Raw genomic sequence first — 25,998 nt, 5'->3', positions numbered from 1 at the left:
ATTAATTTATTTATTTATTGGCTGCGTTGGGTCTTCGTTGCTGTGCGCGGGCTTTCTCTAGTTGCATTGAGCGGGGGCTACTCTTTGTTGCGGTGCGATGGCTTCTCATTGCAGTGGCTTCTCTTGTGGAGCACAGGCTCTAGACGTGCGGGCTTCAGTAGTTGTGGCTCGCAGGCTCTAGAGCGCAGGCTCAGTAGTTGTGGCACACAGGCTTAGTTGCTCCGCGGCATGTGGGATCTTCCTGGACCAGGGCTCAAACCCGTGTCCCCTGCATTGGCAGGCGGATTCTTAACCACTGTGCCACTAGGGAAGTCCCCCGATTCTTGTATTTTATTTTGCATGAAAAGGAACACAAGTTCTCTGTGACAGTTAGATAAACAACCCCAAGGCTTAGCAGAGGATGCTTAGATTTCCAAAATAATTGTTTTCTTAGCAGGGCAAAGGAAGCTAGAAAAAGAAACAAGTCAGGTATGTTTCTTCTCTCCTGATGAAGAAAAAAAAAAACTGCTCTGGAGGAATCCTCCAGATATTTGCAGGATGAGAGGATAAACCACTGAAATCACCCTGGGCCAAAAGCCGCCTGTTCTCATAGGACAATGCTCCCATTTTAAGGGAGGGATTCTGGTCAGAAAATGGACAATGATTGTTTCTATTTTGAACAACAGAATGAGAATTTAGGAGTTGGTTCTGGTTTTAAAATTCATTCCATCCTCTTTTCCTCAGTCACCACGTGCAATTATTTATCCGCCATTCCATCTCCCCCAACCCTCCCCTCACCCACTCTTTTTTTTTTTTTTATTGAAGTATAGTTGGTTTACAATGTTGTGTCAGTTGCTGCTATACGGCAAAGTGACAGCCATACACACATATATATTCTTTTTTAAACATTCTTTTCCATTATGGTTCATTCCAGGAGATTAGATGTAGTTCCCTGTGCTATACAGTAAGACCTTGTTGTTTATCCATTCTAAATGTAATAGTTTGCATCTACCACCTCCAAACAACTAGTCCATCCCTCTCCTTGCCCCCATCCCCCTTGACAACCACGAGTCTCATCTCTACGTCTCCCTCACCCACTCCTGAAGAGTCTCCCCATCTCACTCATGCTGTGAGCTTGGAGGCACCCAGCTGGCCACCAAGACAGTGAGCTTCCAACCAAGCCCTAATGTCCAGGTTCAGTTTAACTTTGACCCCTACTGGTAGGGCTGGTTGACAAGAGACAGCGATGGCTGTTAAGGCACCATCTGGAGTCAAGGTCACTTAGAGGCTGGCAACACCTAAACAAAATGCCATCAGCTAAAAGAATTAAAAAGTGGAGTGTGGGGAAAGGACTTGGGAGTGGGGAGGGACGGGTAGAGATGGCTGTTATTCGTCAAAAGTTTGGTGGTGCCATCTGATGTTTCAAGCTATGTACACGTTCTTGCTTTGATAAATATCAAGACTGTCGTTTTCTAGAGAAAAGGTTTGGGAGGGCAGAGTGCCTAGTTTAGTAGATGTGAAATGTTTGAAATATCCAGAAAACCTTGGACCAAATAGAAACTACAGTTCCCACCCACGCAGTGGCTGTTCCTTGACACTTCCTTGAGGTGCAGGGGGAGCCTCGCAGACCCAGGACACTCCTCCACGCCCATGGCTTCATCCCACAGCCTGCTCCACCCTCAGTCTGTCCTTTCCCTTTTTGGCCTTTTGAATATTCAACAGAGCCTAATTTAAAGGCCTTTCTTTGTAATCGCTGTGGCTGCCAGACGGTCCCTAATCTAAAAAGTACTTTGGATTCTGTCCAGAAGTTTGAAATTCCACGTATTGTGGTCAGTGCAAATGTTAGGTTGTTTTGACAACTGCATCTTAAGAGTAAGGACTGGCATTTTCAGGGTCCTTCGCTTGGCTTTCTGACTTACACAGACTTGGATGTCACAATACCTGGGTGTCTATAAGGCTTTTACTATTTTTCAACTGAAGACCTAATATTTTTTCCTTGTCCTCAGGGAACAACAGTAAGGCATCCTTGAAATGACCTGAATTCAAAGCACTTGATGAAATTACTATGCTGATTATGTTCTGAAGGAAAGAATTTCTCTTCTCTGCAAAGATACAAACACATGCTGGATAAGCTTTTGTTTGGGGAGCTGTAAAGGAGATTCATGTCTGTTCAGATATTTGCACAAGTGACCCTTAAACTTTGTTCAAACCCTCGGATCCAATGGTTTTAGGTCTCTAATTGGTTGTTTATACTCAAGGACCATGCAGGGTGGGGAGATGCAAATTCCTGGGGCTCTCCGAGGGGAGGTGAATTACATCAGACACTTTTTATCAGACAAAATTCCTAGAATTTTGAGCCAAAATGTTTAGCAAGCAGAGACACCTGTCTTAGAGCATGGAGGAAAGGCATTTTAGGTGCAAATAAATAAATTTAATGCAGCAATGAAAATAAAGTACAGCTGTACACAACAATAGGATGATCCTTCTGGACACAATGTTGAGCAGAAAAGGCAGATATGAGAGAATTTGCACTTGGTGGTGGCCAGACTGGTGTGTTCTTGCGACAATTTATTGAGCTTAGGCTATGACCATGCACTCTTTTGTATGTACATTACAGTTCAATACGTTTTTAACAGTACACCATGTGACTCTATTTGTTAGGTTCTCCCCAAAAAGCCAAAATCAAACTATTGTTGAGTAATACATATTAAAGTAGTAAAAATATAAAGAGCCACCTTAGCAATCACCTTCGGGATGCAGGAAGGGGCTTGTGATCGGGAGTGGGTGGGATTGAGGGCTGCAGTTAGGGGACCTTCTTTACCACATCTTCTGTATCCATTCATCTGTTGATGGACATTCAGGTTGTTTCCATGTTTTGGCTATTGTGAACAGTGCTGCAATGAACATAGGGGTGAATGTATCTTTTTGAATTACAGTTTTGTCCCGGTATATTCCCAGGAGTGGGATTGCTGGATCATATGGTAATTCTATTTTTAGTTTTCTGAGGAACCTCCATACTGTTTTCCACAGTGACTGTACCAGTTTACATTCCCACCAACAGTGTAGGAGGGTTCCCTTTTCTCCACACCCTCTCCAGCATTTATTGTTTGTAGACTTTTTCATGATGGACATTCTGACCCATGTGAGGTGATACTGGGGACCTTCTGAAATGCCAGTAAGTTCTATATCTTGGCCTGGATGGTGCTTATACAAGCATTTGCTTTATAACTCTGCTTAACTGAATATATAAATTTATATACTTAGACAAAATAATTTACTAGATTCAAACCAATCTAAATTTTTATCAGTAGGGGACTAAATTAATTATAATATAGTCATTTAATGTATTACGAACCATTAAAAATGAGGTAGCTGTGGTCCTTTATCCTTATAAGGATCTGAGGTCCAAATTGTGTCCGAAAATGACAAAAGTCATGTTAGAAATGAATCTAGTATTATACCACTTACATATATAGCAGTCCCCCTCTTATCCATGGTTTTGCTTTCTATGCTTTCAGTTACCTGTGGTCAACTGCAGTATGAAATATTAAATGGAAAATTCCAGAACTAAGCAATTCATAAGTTTTAAATTGTGCACTGAGTCGTGTGATGAACTCTCGCTCCGTCTGGCTCCTTCCCACCCAGTACAAAACTCATCCCTCTGTCCAGGGCCTCCACACTGTATATGCTCCCCACCTGTTAGTCACTTGATGGCCATCTCGGTTATCAGATCGACTGTTGCAGTATCACAGTCCTGTGTTCAGGTAACCCTTATTTTACTTGATAATGGTCCCAAAGTGCAAGAGTAATGATGCTGGCAATTCAGATATTCTTACTGAACGTAATTTACGAATTAAACTTTGCCATCAGTATGTATGTATATATAGGAAAAAACATAGCATATATAGGGTTCAGTACTATCCATGGTTTCAGGCATCCACTGGTCTTGGAACGCACCCCCCCAACGGATAAGTGGGGGACTACTGTATGCAGAAAATATCTCTAATCTTTGGAAAACAGACAAGAAACTAGTCAATGATGTCTTAAGAAGGAGAATAGGAACCAATTTTGTATCATGTGCATTTGTCACCACTCAAATAGAAAAGAGCATTTATTATGAAAACATTTGCTGATTGCATGGTTCTTTCCAGATTTTATGTCTAGGCTCACCTTTTTGTAAAGTACTTCAGCAAAAAAGAGGTACTGGCATTCAAATACAGCTGCCTGACCATGGCCATGTTCATTGCACAAGGACTCTTCTAAACAAACATTTCTCAAGCACATATTTTGAACCTGGTGCTGTTAGGCACTGTAAAAATAAAGGTAAATGGGACAAAACTGGAGCTCTCATGAAAGACAGTGAGGAGGAAGAAGGAGGAAAGGAGACCATTTGGTGCCACTGGAAAGTCTCTTCATGCAGCTGTTCAATTCTGCTAGAGTTCAATTATGTGGTTGGGTCATAGCCCTTGTCTTGACGAGTCTTAGAAATCAACTAGAGGACACATGTTTTATAAACCAACCCCACAAGTTTCATACTAGACAAAGTACTATTACTTCAGTGGTAGCATCTTCGTCTTTCTGCTCCTCTGAAACTCTTTCACTCTCTCCGTTCCTTCATTCTGTTTCCAAGAAGGCGTAGATGAGATCCTGGGCCTTTCATGTCTGCTCTGTTTGAGATGATTCCAAGGACATTGAAAATGCAACAGATAATGCAGTTGAGGTGCTGAGAACCCCAAATAGTGTGGAAAAAAAAAATTAGCAGAGGACATTTCCTGCCACAGATGGGACAAATTTTCAATTCTCCCTGAGGAGTACTCTAGCACTCCTGAAAACTGTCCTAGTACTCTAGCACTCCTGAGGAGTACTCTAGTACTAGTACTAGACTCTAGTACTCCCGAGGAGTGTTCCAGTGTTCCAGTATTCTAGTACTCCTGAGGAGTACTCTAGTACTTCTAGTACTTCTAGTACTCTAGTACTTCTAGTACCCCTATAGTACTAGAGAGGAGGAGGACAGGCCAACAGATCACCTGTGTGAAGAGAGAAGTCTTGCCTTCTGCTCGTTGTCATGATTCTGATTTATCTGTGGTTACCTTTTGAAAACCATTTCCTAAAGAAATTCAGCCATTTCCCAAAACAGCTTTTTAAGTGGCTATAAAAGATTTCGGTCATTTTTCTCCCCCAGTTTTACTGAGATATAATTTTATTGAGATATCATTGACATATAACCTTGTATAAGTTTAAGGTGTACAACATAATGCCCTGATATATGCATATACTGCAAAATGTTTACCACAATAAGAGTGGTTAATATCCATCGCCACACGGTTATATTTTTTTTCCTTGTAATGAGAACTTTTAAGATCTATTCTCTTCTTAACTTTCAAATATACAATACGGTGTTGTTAACCATAGTCACCATGCTGTATATTACATCTCCAGAACTTATTTATCTAAAACTGGAAGTTTCTACCTTTTGATCACTTTCACCCAGTTCTCCCACCCATCACCCTCCGCCTCTGGCAACCACAAATCTGATCTCTATTTCTATGAGTTTGGGTTTTTAAATTTTCCACATGTAAGCGAGTTCATACAGTATTTGTCTTTCCTTCTCTGATTTATTTCACTTAGCATAATGCCCTCAAGGTCCATCCGTGTTGTTGTAAATGACGTGATTCCTGTTTTTTTATGGCTCAGTAGTATTTCATTGTCTGTATATATACACACCACATTGTCTTTATCCATTCATCTGTCTTAGGTTGCTTCCATGTCTTGGCCATTGTAAATAATGCTGCAATGAACATGGTGGCGCAGATAACTCTTCGGGATAGTGATTTCATTTCCTTCACATATATACCTAGAAGTGGGATTGCTGGATCATATGGTAGTTCTACTTTTAATTTTTTGAGGAACCTCCATACTGTTTTCCACAGTGGCTGCACAAAATGACATTTCCACCGGCAGTGCACAAGGCTCCCGACTTGGATCATCTTAAAGGACAGAGGTTTAGAAGCATTTCGTTGTTGCAGTGATCCAAACCCATGTACCTCATTTCTTCATCAAAATCCCATTTGCTGCTCTTGCCAGGCAGAGAATATTGATGATGGGGCTGAGAGGTGTAGGTGAGGAGAAAGGGGTCTTCCTGAGGTGAATGGCAAGTGGTGGAAGGGTGGTAGCTGTTAAAATCCACATGCACCTTCTCTTCATAAAGTTCACCCCCTTGATTTGGCCAGAAGGGGTGACAGCTAGTTTTGGCTGTTGGTGGTTCCATGGGAATCTGCTGGAGAAAGGGTTCTGAAGAGCTCTGGGAAGGGGAGAAGTCGTAAGGCCAGCTGGTCAGAGGAAAAGGGTAACTGGGACAACTGTTGTCATTGGAAGGATTTCTCCCCAAAGCAACATTCTTATTCCATGTTTGCAGATCACTGTAATCAGAGAAGACTCCAGAGACGGGAGGCTGAAGCAGGTCCTGGCTGCTGGAGACCCGACTATTGGATAAATCGCATTTCTCGTAGAGCTGAGTGGGGCCCAAGGTGGGAGTGGGGTCTCTGGGGTCAGAGGTTCTCCCCAAACCATAACTCTCAGAGAAGGATGAGCCATCATTCAGTGCCTTCTGCTGGGGAGCGTTACCTATTAAATGTCCACTGTAACTACCAGGCGATTGGACACCTTCCTGCAAAGACCAAGTTAAACTTTCCCAACTTTGTGTTTCACCTGGAAGAGGCTGGAAAGGAAAGAGAAAAGCTCATGTTAATAAATTAAACTGACCTAACTACCCCAGACACCCACGAGTGAGCCTGCACAAAGAAGTGCTCTGCAGATTTTCTTCATTCTTTGCATACTTGAAGCACAAACACACACAGGGCTTTGCACAAGCACCCAAGGCCTGGAAGAACTAAAGGCTGCTGCCATTTCCGTTTGAAATCTGACCAACCAGGAAGGGCCGAATTGCCCTTTACTCAGACAGGAGTGTGTTTAAAATGTTTCCCCTCAAACGCAAGTCTGATATCCTAACTGACTCTGTGAGAAACTTGTAAGGGGCTATTTGAGAAAAATCAAACCACAGCTTCAAAGTTTTAGCTTATCCTCAGTATAACTCTCAGGGGAACCTCATTTCCCTCTTTGACTTTTCTATTTTTTAGTGCTGTGTGGATTCCATGAGACCAGGGCTTATTTTTTTTTCTCAAGAGACTTTGAACTCATTTTGTTAAATTGTAGATCTCTGGAATACGAGGTGGTCAATTTATTTTTATCTGTGGAGAAATTATATTGTCCTCCCGTTAATCGCAAGAAAAGAATCTGGTTGGGAATTAAGTTATCCTCTTATTTATGTAAAACTATCGACAGATGGGGTTGGAAAGACTGTGACCAGGGAGGGTGAGTGGGAGGAAATACCCTTCAGCTTCTCCCAGGGCTGGGAGATGGGATAAGACCAGTCATTGGGATTCAGGGGCTCCTATTTCCCTACAACAGACTCAGATTACAATTTTTTTTCTTAAGGTACTTTAGAGCCTCCAGGGCTGGACTGGCTTCATTTCTGTACTCCTGAAATGTGGAACACTGGACAGCAGAAAAAGTATAGGAATTAGTAACACTATTAAACAGACAAACCCACAAACCTACAGTATGACACCCACAAAGCCATGAACTTCACATCACAGTTTGACTGCGGGAAGAAGCCTCCACCCCCACATCCCTGGATGAACACTGTTTCCAGAAACTGCCTGGGTATTTCACCTCGGTGGAGTGCGCTAAGGAATCATCTGCTTTAGGGAAGAATGAAAAAGCACGGGGCTCATAGTTTGTGCAGAGCATTTCATTTTGGTTCTATCAGAAATACAGAGTGATTGAGTTATTTGTAGTGAGGTGGATGGGCCTAGAGTCTGTCATACAGAGTGAATAAGTCAGAAAGAGAAAAACAAATACCGTATGCTAACACATATATACGGAATCTAAGAAAAAAAAAAAAAAAGGTCATGAAGAACCTAGGGGCAAGACGGGAATAAAGACACAGACCTACTAGAGAATGGACTTGAGGATATGGGGAGGGGGAAGGGTAAGCTGGGACGAAGTGAAAGAGTGGCATGGACATATATACACTACCAAATGTAAAATAGATAGCTAGTGGGAAGCAGCTACATAGCGCAGGGAGATCAGCTCGGTGCTTTGTGACCACCTAGAGGGGTGGGACAGGGAGGGTGGGAGGGAGGGAGACGCAAGAGGGAAGAGATATGGGAACATAAGTGTATGTATAACTGATTCACTTTGTTATAAAGCAGAAACTAACACACCATTGTAAAGCAATTATACTCCAATAAAGATGTTAAAAAAAAAAAAAAGAAATACAGAGTGCCAAACATAGGTTAAGTCCTAATTCGAGTCTCTTTTTAATTGTAGTAGGGAAGATGATTCTGAAATTCTATGGACTTTACAGTTGAGGGCATGCTACAAAGATGGTAGAAATTAAGAGGAAACCGCAGATTCAGTTTCTTTGGCAGAGGCTGACTCACAGGTGAGCCTGAAGGTATGTGATTTTCGGCTTCATTTGTAGGTAAGGGACAGGGAAATCTACTGCCGCCACCACAGGGGTGGCAAGTCGTCGTACGTTTTGAAGCTGCCGCCACCACAGGGGTGGCAAGTCGTCGTACGTTTTGAAGCTGCATGGGGCAAGGTTACCTTTATCTGTGGGCCCTGTTTCAGCTTCGAGGAGACAGAGGAAGACGCCGAGTGCGTTTTCTTCATTGCTCTTCTGGCCTCGGCTTCCAATTTGGTTTCTGGCTTCGGATGATCATGCTCTCCCTTTGACTTAGAGGAGACGAAGCAGTGAAATAAATAACTAGATGCACTTCACGGTGTGTAAAGCTTTATCCTGTGCCCTGCCATCGGACTGGGTATTGCTGCAGTTGACTACTAAGACAAGATTGGAGCAACCTTTTTTTTGTTTTAATTAATTTTTATTGGAGTATAGCGGCTTTACAATGCTGTGTTAGTTTCTACTGTACAGCAAAGTGAATCAGCTATATGTATATATATATCCCCACTTTTCTGGATTTCCTTCCCATTTAGGTCACCACAGTGCATTGAGTAGAGTTCCCTGTGCTATACAATAGGTTCTTATTAGTTATCTACTTTATACATAGTATCAATAGTATAAAAAATATAGTGTATATATGTCAATATATATGGGAGATATGTATATGGAGATATATGTATCTCCCAATTCATCCCACCACCCGCCCTTTCCCCCTTGGTGGAGCATCCTTTTAAGATCCTCCCAAGCCCACCATGCACTCTCCTGCTTGCCCATCTGCCTTTGCTGACGATACTCCTTCCTTGCGTGGTGCCTCTCCCCAGCCTGGCCAAGTCACATTCATAGTGATGACAAGTAATGCTGATTACATACATTCTCCCTGAACCTTCGGCACAAGGCTGTGAGGGCTATACCATTATCATCCTCCCCAGGAGGCATGGAGGGGTTATACCACCTGGGAAACCTCCCCTAGTACGTGCGGGAGGTAGGATTCAAAGTGTGCCAGAGCCAGCCCGGCCGAAAGCCACCTGTTGGCCATTCAGGAATTTGTGAGCTGGTTGTTAAAAACAGCTTGACACTTTGCTGTACACCTGAAACTAACACAACATTGTAAACCAACTATACTCCAATAAAATTAAAATTAAAAAATATATATTTGATGAAGAAACCGAATGAACAAAGAGGAAAGAAGGGAAAGAAAATTTCAGCTCATCTTGCACACTTCTACCAAAGAAATCTTTCCAGAGAACCTCTGTCAAGCTTAAAATCTTCTACTCTCTTTTACCTTCAATATTAATTTTTAATGTGCTTTGCCATGAAACCCCATGTTCAATCTTATGATCGTATAAGTAGTATGAAAGAATATATAGTAAAATAATTAGCTTTTTCAAACAAACAAACAAAACGGCTTGATATCAGTCATGATGGGAATAGTTATATTCTAGAAACTGGCAAACCCTACACATCAGAACATTTTCTTTTCAGAGGCAGGTTTAGCACGAACTCAAACCCAGGCAGTCCAACTGTCAGACGCCCCTGTTTCTACCACCTCCCCCATGAGGACTTCTTAACACCACATTTTACAGAAAGCTGGGGCTTAGGGGAGTAAAGCAACGTGTCCATGTCTACAGAGCCGGGTCTGCGGAAGGCCAGTGCTTGCCTAAGTAGATTACTGACCGCAGCATCCCCTTCGGAGTCTGAGGCAGGGGCGGCCGCCCCTGTCCTGGGCTCCAGCCCCTGACTCCTCTCTCAAGGTTTGGGGTACAGACGTTTGCTCGCCCAGAGGGTCCCCCAGGGAGGGTGCAGTTTCCCCTCCACCTGTGCATTTCCTGGAGGAAACTCCTGCTGGTGCTCTGTGAAGAGTTCCTGAATTAAAGAGAAATGGAATCTCTAACTCAAATCCAACCTGGAAAAATATGAAGCGTCCGTCGTGCCTCCAGAAGTTAGTGACAGGAAAGCCCCCGTGGCCTCGGCAGGGAATGAGCTTCAGGGGCCCATCGCAGTTGGGACAGCGTTTCCCTACAAAGGAGCAGAGGAAGGTGACCTGAGTCTGTGCGGCCCTGCCGATTTCAGATTCCTGGGTGGCAGAGAATCCACCTGGGCACAGTTTTATAGGCTTTCATACACTGGGCATGACCCCTGAGCCTAGGAGGCCAGACCACCAAAGCAGCCCAGGTCACTCTTACACGTGGTAGAGGAAGCAGTTGCCTACAGAGTGGGATATTTTACAGGACAGGGGAGAGCTACTTTGAGCAAAAAAAAAAAATCCTTCCCTCCTTATTTACTGATACTTGAAATTCTTTGTAGAGAAGCAGAAGAAAATTCTTTCACTTCACAATTAGAACTAAGGGTCAAGGAGCAAAACCACATGACGCAGCTACTAAAGTTTCACTAAAGTGTAAATGACTGATACCAGATCCTGCCCTGAGAGCAAGTTTTGAAAACAAATTGCAAGGAAAGAACATGAAGTAACTTGAGGTCTGAAGTGGGCAAGGCACAGGGAATGCCAAATGCATCTATTTCACAATCTGATGAATATGATAAACAAACAAAATGAAGAATTATCTCAGCATGTGATTATGGCATGAACCTAAATGGCATGGAATTGAGTCTAACCTCAGAGGCAGTCCCGGCTCCCACTCTAGATCAAAGCACTCACTGAGATCATTTGGGGAACCCCATTCCCCAAGATGTGAGGTGGCAAGCGTGATACACAACTTCCTCTTAAACTTTAGGTGGGTGTGCTGGTGAATTAATGTTAGTTCCCTAAGTGATGTGTCTTCCTTTTAACAGAGGCCCCGAGTCAGGCGTCTGAACCCAAGGGAGGTTAATGGTGGGTGCCCTGGGCGTGGCAGATCTTTGGGACGGATACCGGAGCCCAGGAAGCTGTCTGGCTCTCCTTAAAATAATCTAAAGGACCGGCCTTGGTCTCCACCACCCTCCAGTGCGAAGGATGGGCCCTTGGGAGGTGCGGGGACGTCGTGGCCCCTCGGGGCAGGAGCCCCACTCACTCTGCTGCTTCTGCCGGGCCTTGTCGCAGATGGCAGGCCTCAGGTAGACCTTGCGGCCCTCAGCGACTAGGCAGTCGCGGCTGCAGACCACCACGCCCAGGCAGGACTTCTTGAGGATGCGGGAGTTGTGGTTGTTGGTGTTGCGCATGGCCCAGCTGCTCACGTGCCGCTGCGCGTTTCTGTCCTCCGAGCTGTAGATGTGCTTCTCGTAGGCATCTGGCCACTCCTGGAACCAGTCCGTCTTTTTCACATTCTGATGAAAACACAGAGAATATTATTACAGTTTCAGCTGGAAAACACCACTGTGCTTAAAGCTGCTTTTGGCGCTTGAGAGCTGGGCGCGAGACCTTTAGCAAAGACCGAGCTGGATTTCGCTCCGCCGTGGCGGTCTGAGCGCGCACAGCACAGCCGCGAGCACGTGATTCCTGGGTCCACCCAACATGTGCTCCCTGGACCAGAGTGAGGTGTGATGCCGCCCCTCTACCCCGATTGATGTTTCTCTAGCCTTTGGTGGTTAAGAGTGAGGACCGTTTCACTGAGAATGTTGGAGGGTGCAGTAACATGATTGTGCTCTTGCACAATGACGGTGGACGGCACTGGGGCAGGGCAGCGAGATTAATGTCTCTTGCCGGGCGGTGGTTACCGTGTTGGGAAAGCGGAGGGTTTATACAAAGCCACCTGAGACACGCGGTGGAAGGCTGGAGAGCCGCTTTCTCCCTCGTGGAGATTTTCTCCCCTTTGCTCTACACTCATGTTCATGCGCCTCAAACAGGGCAGAGGGGTAAGGAAGAGTTTACTTTGACTGGAAACGTCTATGTTCTTGCCCAGGACGGGCACAATTCCCTGTCCATGAATAGCTAACTAAACTCTCCTTTGAGTGAGCAGAGACACAGGATACTCAATCCTTATAGCATAAGTTATTTGGCTTTCTGTGCCTCAGTTTCTTTATCTGCATAATAGGGATAACTAGACCTGCCTACCTCAAGTGGGTCTGAGAATTAAATAGGATAATATATAAAAATTACTTAGCACAGCACCTAGCCTGGAGGGAGCTCAGAATAAATGTTAGTCACTGAAGTTGTGGCTCAAAAGGATGTGGCGTTTGACAGATTCTTAGGGTGAGAATCATTAAGGGGTCTCAGTAGTCAAACTTAGGCTGTGCCCCCCCCCCCCCGTAGCTTCCAGAGCCTTGGTATAAGAACATTTTCAACAAGAAGATTCTAGAAGGTTATGGTAGAAGATTCTAGAAGCTCCAGGAAGAGAGATCAGGGTGCCTCTCCTTTGCTTCCCCAACAAGGAAACACAGCATAGGATAGGAAAGGAAAGACAAGATGTTTGAGAAGGAAAAAAAGCAAACATCATTAGGATGGAAGCGCAACTCAGGGAAATCGGTGTCTCTTCAGTTAGATTTCAAGTTTAGAACATGCCAAAGAACTTTGTGACACGAGACTCGGGGCAGGTGACTGTCTCTGAAGCTGAATTTTGCTCTTTTCTAAAATGGGGACATTGATAAAACACGCTTCACAAAAGTACTGTGGAGAGCAGATGTGTAGTGAACTGTAAATTTTATGTAATTAATGATAGTTGTCATTTGTACAGAACTTCATGGGAACTGAGGTGGGTCTGAGGAAATAGAAATGAGAGGTTTTATGTACATGAGAGGTAGTACTAGTTAATAGCGAAGAGTTGTGGTCTGAAAACTAGGGCCATGGGCCTAATCCAGCCCAATGCCTGTTTTTATAAATCAAGTTTTATTGGAACCCAGCCATGTTCATTCAAGTGTTGTCTGTGGATACATTTACACACCATGGCAGAGTCCAGTAGTCGCAGCCGAGACTGTATGGTCCACAAAGCCTAAAATATTTCCTATCTGGTCCTTCACAGAGAGCTTACCAGCCCCTGGTAAGAGCACAGCCTGTGAAGGCCCTGGGTGAGGGCCTTACAGTAGTTCCTTCCCTCTCAGGGCTCCACTTCCTGCTCTGTGAGATGGAGGCCACAGGAGTACCTGCCTGGCAGGGATGTTGTGAAGAAAGACTGAATGAGTTAGCACACACAGAGCATTCAAAGCAGTGCCTGCTATTCACAACAGCCAAGACATGGAAGCAACCTAAGTGTCCATCAACAGATGAATGGATGAAGAAGATGTAGTGTATCTATACAATGGAATATTACTCAGCCATAAAAAAGAATGAAATAATGTCATTTGCAGCAACATTGATGGACCTAGAGATTGTCATACTAAGTGAAGAAGGTCAGAGAAAGGCAAATACCATATGATATCACCTATATGTGGAATCTAAAAAAAAAAAAGATACAAATGAACTTATTTACAAAACAGAAATAGACTTACAGACATAGAAAACAAATTTATGGTTACCAAAGGTGGGGGGGTTGGATAAACTACGAGTTTGGGATTAGCAGATATAAACTACCATATATATAATAAACAGCAAGGTCCTACTGTATATCACAGGGGACTATATTCAGTACCTTGTAATAAACTATAGGGGAAAAGAAAACAAAAACAAAAACAGGGAATTCCCTGGTGGTCCAGTGGTAAAGAATCCGTCTTCCAATGCAGGGGACGCGGGTTCGATCCCTGGTCGGGGAACTACGATCTCACATGCCGCGGGGCAACTAAGCCCACGCGCCACAACTACTGAGCTCGTGTGCCTCAATGAGAGAACCCGTGTGCTGCAGTACAGAGCCCACATACCCTGGAGCCTGCGCGCCACAACTAGAGAGAGAAAACCCACATGCTACAACTAGAGAGAAACCCGCGCGCCGCAACGAAAGATCCCACGTGCCACAACTAAGACCCGACGCAGCCAAAATATAAATAAAATAAATAAATAAAATAAATAAATATATTTTAAAAACCCAGTGTCTGGCATAGGGAACTGTATTCAATATCCCGTAATAAACCATAATGGAAAAGAATATGAAACAGAATATATATACACATATATATGTATATATATGAATCACTTTGCTGTATACCAGACACAACATTATAAATCAACTATACTTCAATTTTTAAAAACAAAATGAAATAAAACCAGTGCCTGGCACACAGCAAGTTCCACGTCAGTGTTAGCTGTTACTCTGTCGGATCTGGGGCCACACACACCAGCCAGTATGGTTGTGAGGGCCACCAGCTTTTAGGACAGAGATGACCCCCCCCCAGAGAGGTCACTTCATGCTCTAAACCTTGTTAAGCCAAATGCAAGACAGGAGTCCAAGCCCCTATAAAACAAAAGCTTAATTGGCTCAAATCTTGTTAGTGACCTTCTTTTGCAGAGCAGTGGCAATGCCCCTCCGGTGCTGCCCTGTGGCGTGGGAAGGGCATGCTGCTCGAAAAGGGCAGGGAGAAGGGGGATGGCATCTAGAGGAGTCCCCTCTGGTCCATCGGGCAATTACAGTCGAGTGTCTAGGAAAGAGGCCTGGCCAGGCCAAGATGCTGAATGAGCTGTTTTTTCCAGTTCTTCCCCTCTCTCCCCGACTTGCCTGGTAATTCTGAGCTGGACGAGACTCAATGCCCGGGGTGTGGAGAAGACCTCAGGCAACCCCGCAGGCAGCCCTGTCTCCTTCCTCCGCCCCCTTCTCTTCTCTTCCTTCTGACCTAAAGCTCTACACAGTGCTCTCTTGTCTTCTGCCACAGAAATGCCACCGAAAACACAGTATTTTATCTTCTGAAATAATAAAAATGTAGGTTAAAACGTTAAAATATGGACCTTTAGCAGTTTGGACTGTGGATTTGAATTCTTCAAATACAAAGCACAGTTGTCAGGGCAGCAGAGAAAAGGGTGAGGTGGACGTGAAGGAAAGCTGAGATTTTCATGTTTTAAAGGTGAGGGGCCCCTTCAGGCTGGTCAGTGGCATAGATTTCACCAACCAGGAGGAACGACAGTGCCTGTGAGAGCGGCTCAAACACTCCAGTTAAAGCAAGTACTCCCTGCCTGTGGGGGAAGAAATGAGCTCCACCGTCTTTTCTCTCTCTCTCTCTCAGGTAAATGTATATTTTGATCTCCCTTTGAGGTTTCCTCTTTGATGGATTAGTTAGAAATCTATTGTTTAGTTTCCATGTATCTACAGATTTTCCTGTTGCCTTTTGCTATTAATTTCTAGTTTGCATCCATTGTAGTTGGAGAACACATTCTGTGTTTTTGATTATTTTAGCATTGTTGAGGTTTGTTTTAAAGCCCACAAAACGTTCTACATTCCAAGGTCTGTTAAGCTTTTTTTTTTCAACACCTCCTCCACTGGTACCCTAGTTTTCCAGTTCCATTAATAACACAGTAATAAGTTTGACAAAGTATGACCTCAAGAAAATTACTTAGGAGTAAGTGTATTTACATCAAGATATTCTCTTGGCTATTTATTTATGATGAGTCTTTTGACCTGGATGCTTAGTGAGATTTTTGACATTTTTTGACATTGCAGTTATGAGAAAACCCAGATTCCAGTGATGCAAAGGAACCCAGGTGTCAAATGAATGATAAGGAACTCTGAAAAGCTCCCAAATTTAAGGCACTAGAGAGTAAAATTTTAAAAGGAAGAATAATTATTTCTTAATCTTGTTTAGCAAATCCCCACAAAACATTTTTTTCTTTTCAGATCTTCTGTTTATTTTAATTTCTAACTTTTCATGAGTAACTCTTTGTTTTTACTCTTGGTTAAGAAGTTTATAATTTAAAGGGAATATTCTTAAGGTCTCCAACACGTAAATATAACAAATTTATATTTTATAATCTCATGGGTAATATCATTGGGGGTTTAATGAATATTTCTGTGCCTTATGTATGTAATTTCTTTCCCTAAGAGACTTAATCCTCTAACTCACTCAAAATCTTTGAAACTCGACGCTAGGGGTCCCCAACCCCCAGGCCGTGAACCGGTACTGGTCCTTGGCCTGTTAGGAACTGGGCGGCACAGGACGAGGTGAGAGGCCGGCGAGTGAGCAAAGTTTCATCTGCCGCTCCCCATCACTCACCATCGCTCACATTACTACCTAAACCATATCCCCACACTCCCCCCCGCCCCCTCCCCAGCCGCCGTCCATGGAAAAATTGTCTTCCACAAAACCGGTCCCTGGTGCCAAAAGGGTTGGGGACCGCTGCCCTATGCAATCAGAGCGCCCTTCATCCTCCCTTCATTCTAATTTATTTAACTACTTGAAGTTTTAATAGGGTAACTTAAGAATTAAATATACATTATTATATAAAACTAATGAATTAAAATCAAAATTCTGAAATAAGGTATCAAAAATATTTACATTATCATGTTATTATATTAAATTTGATTTTTCCCTTGGAATATAATCTGTTCTAATGTAAAGCAATTATCTGCCAGGTTTTCTTTAATAAGAATAGCTTATTAATTCCTTGTAAATAAATGGCTCCAAATAAAACCGGGCTAGCAAACAGATACACGTTTAAGCAAATCAGAGAGAGGAAAAATTTAGATGTTACTTATGGAATACAGAAAAAAAAAATTCCTCCAGCATTTTGATTTACCTTCAACTTTTCAGGAACTTATCTCTCCGAGTCAACTGGAAACCCAACTCCAAGTGTTTTCAAAGGGAGAAATTCATCAACAAAATGCTTTTGAGTTAACTTAAGCATTACTCCTTTGACTAATCTTGCAATTTCCTACCTTTGTTAAAGAGTCAAGATGCAGGAGAAAAAGTTCCTTATTTGTTCAGACAACACCAAGGTGGGACAGAGTGCCCCAGCTTTCAAACTCTGTCACCCCCTCTTTTCTTTTCTCCCTTTCCTTTCCAACTCCACCCAGCTAAGCAAGGGACCTCCTGGCAGGCACCCAGGGAGAGTCTCTGTTACCATCCCCACGACCCCAGAAGCACAGGGTAGCAGAAGAATTCTGGTCCCCAAAATGGGGGGACCCAATGACCACGGGGTCCATATACGTGGAACTGTCCCAGGGAGTTCAAATGACCTTGAGATCAAGGACAATGCTGGACAAAGAGGACAAAGTCACGAGTGTCCCCGTCAGACCAACAACAAAGTGATCTGATCATGCAGTCAGATAATAATTGACCAGAAATCCAGAATCTGGTTTATCCCTTAGCTCCCTAGCGCCAAGACACATCTGATTACACCTAGCTTGTCCTGATTACATTTATCCACACAAATTCACAGTACAAGCTCAAAGATTCACCTCTGCTCATAAGATTGAGGCAAAGGAAATTGTACTGGTTAAAATCATGGTCCAGGAATGAACTCATCAGAGACGTGGCCTCTTTGGGGTTGATTCTCCAGGCTTCAGGTGGCCCTGTATTTATGTTTAGCCTATGTATAGTTTTAGGTTTTCTCTGCAAAAAATATACTTAAACCTTGGAATTGTGTGAGTTAATGGCTTGGTGTGGCTTTGGTCATGGGTTTCATCTGGAAACTGCTCATGTTCACGAACAGAATGATTCGGGGTGTTTGTCTGCTGTGGGGCTATTGGAACTCAGAGAACCTGGCAGGTGCTGGGAGCAGAGTGGCTGCTCCCATCTCCCTGCTCAGTGGGTACTATTTAGGGGAAAAAGGAATTGGTTTTCTTCCTGATTTTCAACCAGGAAAAAAATAAATAAATTTCTTAGGGGTTCTGGCTGCCAAGTATTAACAATCAGTATTAACAAGAAGTATCCATGTAATGAACCATGTAGTGAACATTTTAAATAAAGGTAAGACTAACCCAACCCCAGACATTTGCTGCTTGGACCAAGCAAACCCTAAAGCAATTATATTTGGACTTTTAAAATGCAAATGTAGTTTAATGGAATAGGAAGGGAAAGCAAAATTGGTGTATTACATTAGTCTGGAATAAAGAGGCTTTTATCAATGATGGTTTTGAGTAAGTTAAGTGCCTGCAGTTCTGGGCTGACTCCGTGGAGGCTGGATAAAGGAGAAGTGGTATTAAAATAACCAGAAGCTAGACAAGTGATCAGAAATGAGTGAATGAAGATTTATAAAGACATACATGCAGCTTAAAGAAGGGAGAAGAACACATGAAACAAATCCAGGGAGGGATGATTTAGTGAGAGCAAAAGACCATCCAAGCCCTAGATCTGATCATGATGTTTTCTAGCTCAACAAGCCTAACGGCTTCCCACTGCCTTTAAAACATAACTGAATTGGGACTTCCCCGGTGGTCCAGTGGCTAAGGCTCCGTGCTCCCAATGCAGGGGGCCCAGGTTCGATCCCTGGTCAGGGAACCAGCTCCCACATGCGGCAACTAAGAGTTTGTATGCCGCAACGAAGATTGAAGATCCCATGCGCCACAACTAAGACTTGGGACAGCCAAATAATTAAATAAATTTTTTTTTTTAAAGAAAAAGAACGCTTTAAAAAAAATTTTTAAAGTAAAGTAAAATAAAATAACCGAATCATCTTAGGATAGCCTGCGTCCAAACCACCTTTCACTCCGGTAGCCTCCCAGATCCCCTTGCTGAATGTCTGTGCACAGCTTCCCCATATGTAGCCTTTGAACAGTCTTCAAAGTGCTCTACTCGGCCTGGATTATCTTATCTTCACCTGCCCTAATCCTCTCACCTTTTACAATGTACTTGTCCAGAGAGCCTTTTGCCAGATGTTCTGCCTTGCTCCCCGTGCCTGAGTCATGCTGGATTACATACGTCCTCTTTCAGCGCCTCTGGCATTTTTCTATACGGCATCGATTCTCTGTTTGGACACTGATCTTGCTCCACTGGCCCAGAAGATCATGAGCCCTTCCCTGAAAGTTAACATAGCTTAACGGCCCCTGTATCCCTGAGCCTGCTATGGTGTCTTGCACATCCCCGTCACTCAGAAATCTCTGCTATCCTGATAAGGATGTCATCGTTCACTGTTGCCAAAAATTAACCCGTAGATCTTGATCTGTCTGGGATGTATGAAGGGCTATGGAGTTCCCAGGACCAGAAGATGCAGTGAGCACTCAGGTAACCATCTCAAAACTTGAAGCAGGTGGTGGATTAACAAGAAAGGAATTTGTCTACAACCTACAGGAACTTGCAGGAATCCTGGCAAGAATATACAAATAGGAACAATAAACCGTAAATTCTTCGTATGAGTGGGAAAGAGAATGAAATTGGGGAAATGTATAATAGTAATAAGCCAGTGCATGTTATTATAGATGCAATCCTTTAAAACATATGATGTTCTAATGCTCAAACAGATGGTCTGAGGCACACTCATCGCCCAAGGGGCTCCATGAAAAAAGGGCTCTGTGGTCAAAACTATGTTAGGGCAACAATGCCAACAGCTTCCTCTTGGGAGAGCCGCCAGTGCAGTAAGAAAGGCACCATGTCTACAGTAGAGAAATTGGCTTAGGGACTTCCCTGGCGGTCCAGTGGTTAGGACTCCGCGCTTCCACTGCAGGGGGCGCAGGTTCGATCCCTGGTCAGAACTAAGATCCTGCATGACTCACGGTGTGGCCAAAAAAAAAAAAAAAAAGGCTTAACTTCGTTGAACTTAGTCCTTTTCTTCCTTCACAGCATCCATTAAAATTCCTTGTAACTTACACACTACAGAACACATTTTGAGAACACATTTGTTCTAAACAGCTTAGACATTTAAGAGAAGGGTATCTAAGGAATTACTATTTTCATTTTACAGAGGAAGTAACGAAGACTTAAGAAAATAGATTTGTTTAGAGTCACACAGATGATAAACCATAGAGCCAATCATTCGTGAATTTCATATTCGGTGTTTGTGTTTAACACATGCCAGGCCCTGTGGTTGGCATCCGGCCCCCATTCTAGGGTGCAGGCCGTCTTCCAAATCTCAGGTCACCGAATCCTAGACTCTTAGAACTAAAAAGGTCTGTAAGAGACTATTTAGTGCAAGCACTTCATTATCAGAAGAGGAAAGGGAGCCTCAGAAAGGCTAAACCACCCTGCGAAATTCTACAAATAAAAAGAGGCAGGACTGGAATTCCAAGCCAGGACTTGGTCTCCTAGCCCTGTTCTTCTCACCATACACCACTCTGCCTTCAGAAACACTCTTGAAGTATAAAATCTACTGTGCTTGGAAATCCTTCCAAGACCTTTTATTTTTCACCTCAACTAGGTCTTGATACGATTCCAAAGCCAGCATAAACCCAGGTGAGCATGGTGTTGACTCTGCTCAGAAAATACTAAGGAATATTTTGCTCTTTTAATCATTTCCCTGGCATATTTAACAAATTGAAGGGCGCTTACCTATTTCCACGAACAATCAAACTTTTTCTACGAACTAAAAATGATACACTTCCAAAATTGAATGTGTATTTTTATTGTAAATGTCTCATTTTAATGTCTTGGGTAGCTGAGAATGCTTGAGTTTTGGAAAATTCATGTTGGAACATGAACTTTTATGATCCCTGAGATCCCCTCCAGGGAAGTGTTTCTCCCTTTTGTCTACAGATTTGATGAATGATATGAATCCTCTGTCCCAGAAAAAATAAACGTTAGTACAGTGTTGCCCGCCATTTCAGAGGGTTCTTAGGCCCTATTAAAGCTCCTGCTCTACGATGTGGATTTGCAAAATCATCTATGTACCTGCTTCCTTCAACTCTTGTTTTTGAGGATGCCCATCTTCTCTATTTGAGAGCTGCAATCATGAATTAGGAATATGGGCCCCTGAGCCAGGAGTAATTAAAATTTACCTTAGGGGCTTCCCTGGTGCACAGTGGTTGAGAATCTGCCTGTCAATGCAGGGGACACGGGTTCGAGCCCTGGTCTGGGAAGATCCCACATGCCGTGGAGCAACTAGGCCCGTGAGCCACAACTACTGAGCCTGCGCATCTGGAGCCTGCGCTCCGCAACAAGAGAGGCCGCGACAGTGAGAGGCCCGTGCACCATGATGAAGAGTGGCCCCCGCTCGCCGCAACTAGAGAAAGCCCTCGCAAGGAAACGAAGACCCAACACAGCCAAAAGATAAATAAATAAATAAATAAATTTATAAAATTTACCCTAAAGTTTCCTCTAAAACAGCTACAACTATTGTAAACCAATTACAAGCAACTACAAAGATAAATCCTTAAAATAGATATTTGTGTGATTTAGCTGTGGTGTATTGAACCATTCTTAAATGGATGGAAAGTAGGGCATACTTGGTGCTTCCCAACTTTTCTAAGAGCTACCCGGAGATAATACGGGAGGAGATTTAAGGGTAAACATAAAAAGAAACAAAAGAAACACTTCGGGGGACTTCCCTGGTGGTCCAGTGGTTAAGACTGCGCTTCCATGGCAGGGGGCACAGGTTCAATCCCTGGTCAGAGAACTAAGATCCCGCATGCCGCAGGGCTTGGACAAAAAAAAAAAAAGTCTATAAAAGAAACACTTCACTAGAGTGAAATTTGGAATGATCTGGAAGCCTTCATTAGAGAGAAATCTGGAATGATTATAAATCAAGACTGTGGAATCTCCATTCCCTCTCCCCTGCTTGGGATAATTCAAATTTCTTGTTCCCCAGAATCAGGCAGATGAGCTTGACCTTTCACTAGATGGTACTGGTGGTCTCCTAGTCTTAGCTTTCCCAGCCACCTTTCCCAACAATTTCCAGTGAAAACATTCTTTCTTCACTGGAAGAAAGGCCAAAAAGGGAGGTCAAGAAAGTCAGTTTTAAACAACTAATGTTGGGAATTCCCTGTCAGTCCAGTGGTTAGGACTCAGCACTTTCACTGCCGAGGTTCAGTCCCTGGTTGGGGAACTAAGATCACACATGCCATGTGGCGTGGCAAAAAAAAAAAAAAAAAAAATTAAAACAACTAACGTTTTCCACCAAATTAAGAGTTTAAAATGTCAATTGCTGGGGGCTTCCCTGGTGGCGCAGTGGTTGAGAATCTGCCTGCTAATGCAGGGGACACGGGTTCGAGCCCTGGTCTGGGAGGATCCCACATGCCGCGGAGCAACTGGGCCCGTGAGCCACAACTACTGAGCCTGCGTGTCTGGAGCCTGTGCTCTGCAACAAGAGAGGCCGCAATAGTGAGAGGCCCGCACACCGCGATGAAGAGTGGCCCCAGCTTGCCACAACTAGAGAAAGCCCTTGCACAGAAACGAAGACCCAACACAGCCAAAAATTAATTAATTTAAAAAAAAAAAAAAGGTCAATTGCTGGGACTTCCCAGGTGGTCCAGTGGTAAGGAATCCACCTTCCAATGCAGGGGTTGTGGGTTCAATCCCTGGTCAGGGAACTAAGATCCCACATGTGTTGGGGCAACTAAGCCCGCACACCACAACTACTGAGCTCGCGAGCCTCAACTAGAGAGCCTGCGTACCACAAACTACAGAGCCCACATGCTCTGGAGTCCTCGCACCACAATTTAGAGAAAACCCCCATGCCACAACTAGAGAGAAGCCCTCACACCACAACGAAAAGCCCATGCGCCGCAACTAAGACCCGAGGCAGCCAAAAAAAAAAAAAAAAAAAGAAAAAAAAGTCAATTGCCAAAGATAAAGCAAAGAAAACATGAAATGAAAGTCACTCTGTAGTTGGAGAGGAGCCCCGTGTCTGTGGACTGTGTACTAGTTACAAACGTTCTAGAAGAGCACTCTCACTGGGACATTCCAGTGACAGATTTAGGTTAAACCCATGATTATAGCAAATAAGGTAGCTTGTGCATTACAGAGAGTCGATCTATGGACAAACACATCAGCGTGGATTTTATTTTACTAGCTAGCAGGCGGGTGCCATCTGAGCCAAGCCAACTTTGAAAGAGAAGGGAAGTAACGTTTTCTTTGCTGCAGTCTGTAACCGGGTGAGTCTGGTTGGTAAGGTCTTGCTCAAATCATAGATCTTAAAACCTCCTCTTAAAAGTCCTCAGTCAGATGCCCAGCTGAAGCTCTGGAGGAGAGGTGTTTACCCAGCTGGGACCCTCACCAAGTTCCTTCCAGGTCTTAGCAAGTTACCGGTCAAGGCTTCACAGCCAAAGGCTGAAGGCGGTGTTAAAGCAAGTACATACCTGTGGCAGTTTCATATCATTAATATCCCAGCTTAGCGTCTCTTTGTCCTCAGAATCAACGTTCTCAAGTTCCATGATAAAGTCGGGTCGCCCACAGGTTTCCGTCTATCCAACTGCCCTCAGGAGTGCTTGAGAATTTTGCTCTCGAAGGCTCTTAACACGGTTGGGTTAGTCCACCCAGGCAGTTTAGACCAGGAGACTGTTTTCTGACACTAAAAAATAAATGACAGTAATACTGACCATTAAAGAGATAAAAATCAGTGCTCATCTGCCAGAAAAGGCTGTTTCATTGATATTTTGGCGAGCACCAACATACAAACATAAACAAAATGCAGGAGCCATTAGTGACCTTGCTGAAATAAAGCTTGACCATGGGAAATCAGAAGAAGATCATCACTTTCACTCTCAGATTTAGGCTTCCTTCCTCATTGCTAGCCCCAAGCAGGAAGGCCTTAGTAAGGACCGTTGTCACCTGTAGCCAATGGTTAAAACCATTTTCTCCACGTACCTGTTGTTGGGGCAGGAGGGATAGCTGGCTTAGAGTTGTTTCCATGGATACACCTTCATAAATTAGCTAACCTGGGGTGTGTTACAAGAGGGGAACATCACAACCAGATGTGTCTAGAAGTCTTTTTTAAAATCTAAATTTCCATAGAGATTAACAATCCAGTATGTATTTTATATCTTCAAATATTATCAAATGATAATTAGACTCCTCCAAAACCTTGGCAATATTGACATTTCAAACCCGATAACTCTTTGTTGTGGACGTTACCTTGTGCGTTGTAGGACGTTCGGCAGCATCCTTGGTCTCTGCCCATTAGGTGTCAGTAGCAACCCACCCCTCCTTGTTAAAAAATATCTCCAGACATTGCCAAATGTCCCCTGGGGGTAAAAACTGTTTGAGAACTATTGCTCTAAAATAGTGTTTCTCAACTTCGTTTAATTCAAAGCACCCTTCAAGACTTTCTGGCTTTATCTTTAGCAATCTCACTCTTCCCTGCCCCCTACAAGAAAATCCTGTCTGACTTTACTCTGATTAAATTGTATTGTATAAACAATAGATGTTCAAAAATGTTTGTGCAAACTGTGTTTTCCCCCATGGGAAATACTAGTTTCTAGTTATAATCGGTTAAAGGGGATTTACCCCCCACCAAAAAAAAAAAAAACAGAAAAAGAAAGAAAAGAAAAAGAAAAAAAGGAAAGAAAAGAAAAGGAAAAAAAAAAGAAGGAAAGAAATTTAAAGTGTTCAACTCTGGGGGAAAAAAAAGACAATCATTTTGAGATGAAATGTGCTTGTTAGCAGAATATGAAGTAAAACACGTTTACATGTGTGACATTTCCATTTGCTGGTGCGCTAGTAAAAACAAGGGCCATAATGATGTTACATGGAACTGCTTAATAGTCACTCAAACCACAAGTTAGTTTAATAGTCTCAACCTTAGGAAGTCCCATGCACTCTGTTCCTCAGTTATTTAGCTTTATGTAACCCTAATACTTGTCACTCACTGAGATGTACTGAGGGAAAGTGTATGGATATAGAAGACTGTTGACCTGAACATATAAATGAAGTTCTTGGCCACTAAATGACAATCTAATAGGAGTCTCTTCCTTCCCTAATGCAACTACCCACACTCACCTACAACTTAGTGGTCCAAGACTCAAAAAGATGAAACCCCTGCCCCACAGTTCAAACACTGATGTGCAAGATTAAATCCCCATTGAGTTTTAAATCAAATTCTATGTTTGGCAAATAAACACTAAGTTACTGAAGAAATGATGCCACAGATTGACTTTAATTCAGACTTAAACAAGTATATTAGATGCAAATATCAAGGATAAATGTGATAGCAACGGTTTTATGTACTTCTTTAACATTAACAACAGTAACTTGGATGGTCTAAAATTTGTTACAGCTAACTGGAACAGGTTGACCTTTTTAAAAAACCTTGAATAACAGGATTCACATTTCAAAAAATCAAAGACATTGTTTTAAGCCTAGGCAATGTAAATAGATATAATTCTTTTGTTTTTAAATTAAGGGAAGGGGAATCAAAATCCTGCTGTAGGAAAACTACATTGCTTTTTCAATTTTTTTCTGATATAAATTCTTGCCAAATGAATGAACATGAACTTAATATTTCTCTGAAAGTTAAGACCAAAACACAGGAGAGAAGAAAAGACGGTTTGCAGCCTTTAAAACATAAACAAGCCAATTCAGTTTTCCTCTAGGATTAAAAAACTCCATTTGTCAAGACTTTCTTTTTTCAAAGCAACTTGGGCCAAGCTTGAAACTTGTTCAAGTTTCATTATTTCTACAGAAAACTGACCAGAACAAATGAAACCCTGTAGAAATGAGGTGGCCATTATCACATCCCTTACATTTGTCTCTCCTCAGGATTTCTGGCTTCTTTACCTTTTTTTAAAAATTGATGTATAATTGATTTACAATATTAGTTTCAGGTGTACAACGTAGTGATTCGATATTTTTAAACATCACAAAATGATCATCACAGGTTACCGTCCGTCACCATATGC

General features: G+C 43.0%; 1 protein-coding gene across 1 annotated transcript; it reads right to left on the bottom strand.

The window, feature by feature from the left end:
• Positions 1-322: 322 nt before the first annotated feature.
• On the bottom strand, positions 323-24,218 carry GCM1 (glial cells missing transcription factor 1). Its single transcript, XM_082411744.1, has 5 exons — positions 23,461-24,218; positions 11,515-11,767; positions 10,410-10,522; positions 8,650-8,778; positions 323-6,697 (listed from the first exon to the last, which is right to left on the bottom strand). The coding sequence occupies exons 1-5, from the start codon at positions 23,533-23,535 to the stop codon at positions 5,963-5,965; spliced, it is 1,305 nt and encodes a 434-aa protein (XP_082267870.1). The 5' UTR covers positions 23,536-24,218; the 3' UTR covers positions 323-5,962.
• Positions 24,219-25,998: the final 1,780 nt, after the last annotated feature.

The sequence above is a fragment of the Balaenoptera physalus genome (genome assembly GCF_965194825.1).
Source record: "Balaenoptera physalus genome assembly, chromosome: 11".
Classification (NCBI taxonomy): domain Eukaryota; kingdom Metazoa; phylum Chordata; class Mammalia; order Artiodactyla; family Balaenopteridae; genus Balaenoptera; species Balaenoptera physalus.
This window is presented reverse-complemented; position numbering and strand designations above follow the sequence as displayed.

Coding starts and splice junctions, on each gene's coding strand:
- GCM1 (XM_082411744.1), bottom strand. CDS start 23,535: ATGGAACTTGAGAACGTTGATTCTGAGGACAAAGAGACGCTAAGCTGG. Junction 10,523..11,514: donor GGCCCGGCAGAAGCAGCAGA/GTGAGTGGGGCT, acceptor GCTCCTTTGTAG/GGAAACGCTGTCCCAACTGC. Junction 6,698..8,649: donor AACAGGGCCCACAGATAAAG/GTAACCTTGCCC, acceptor TTTCCTTTCCAG/CCTCTTCCAGGTGAAACACA.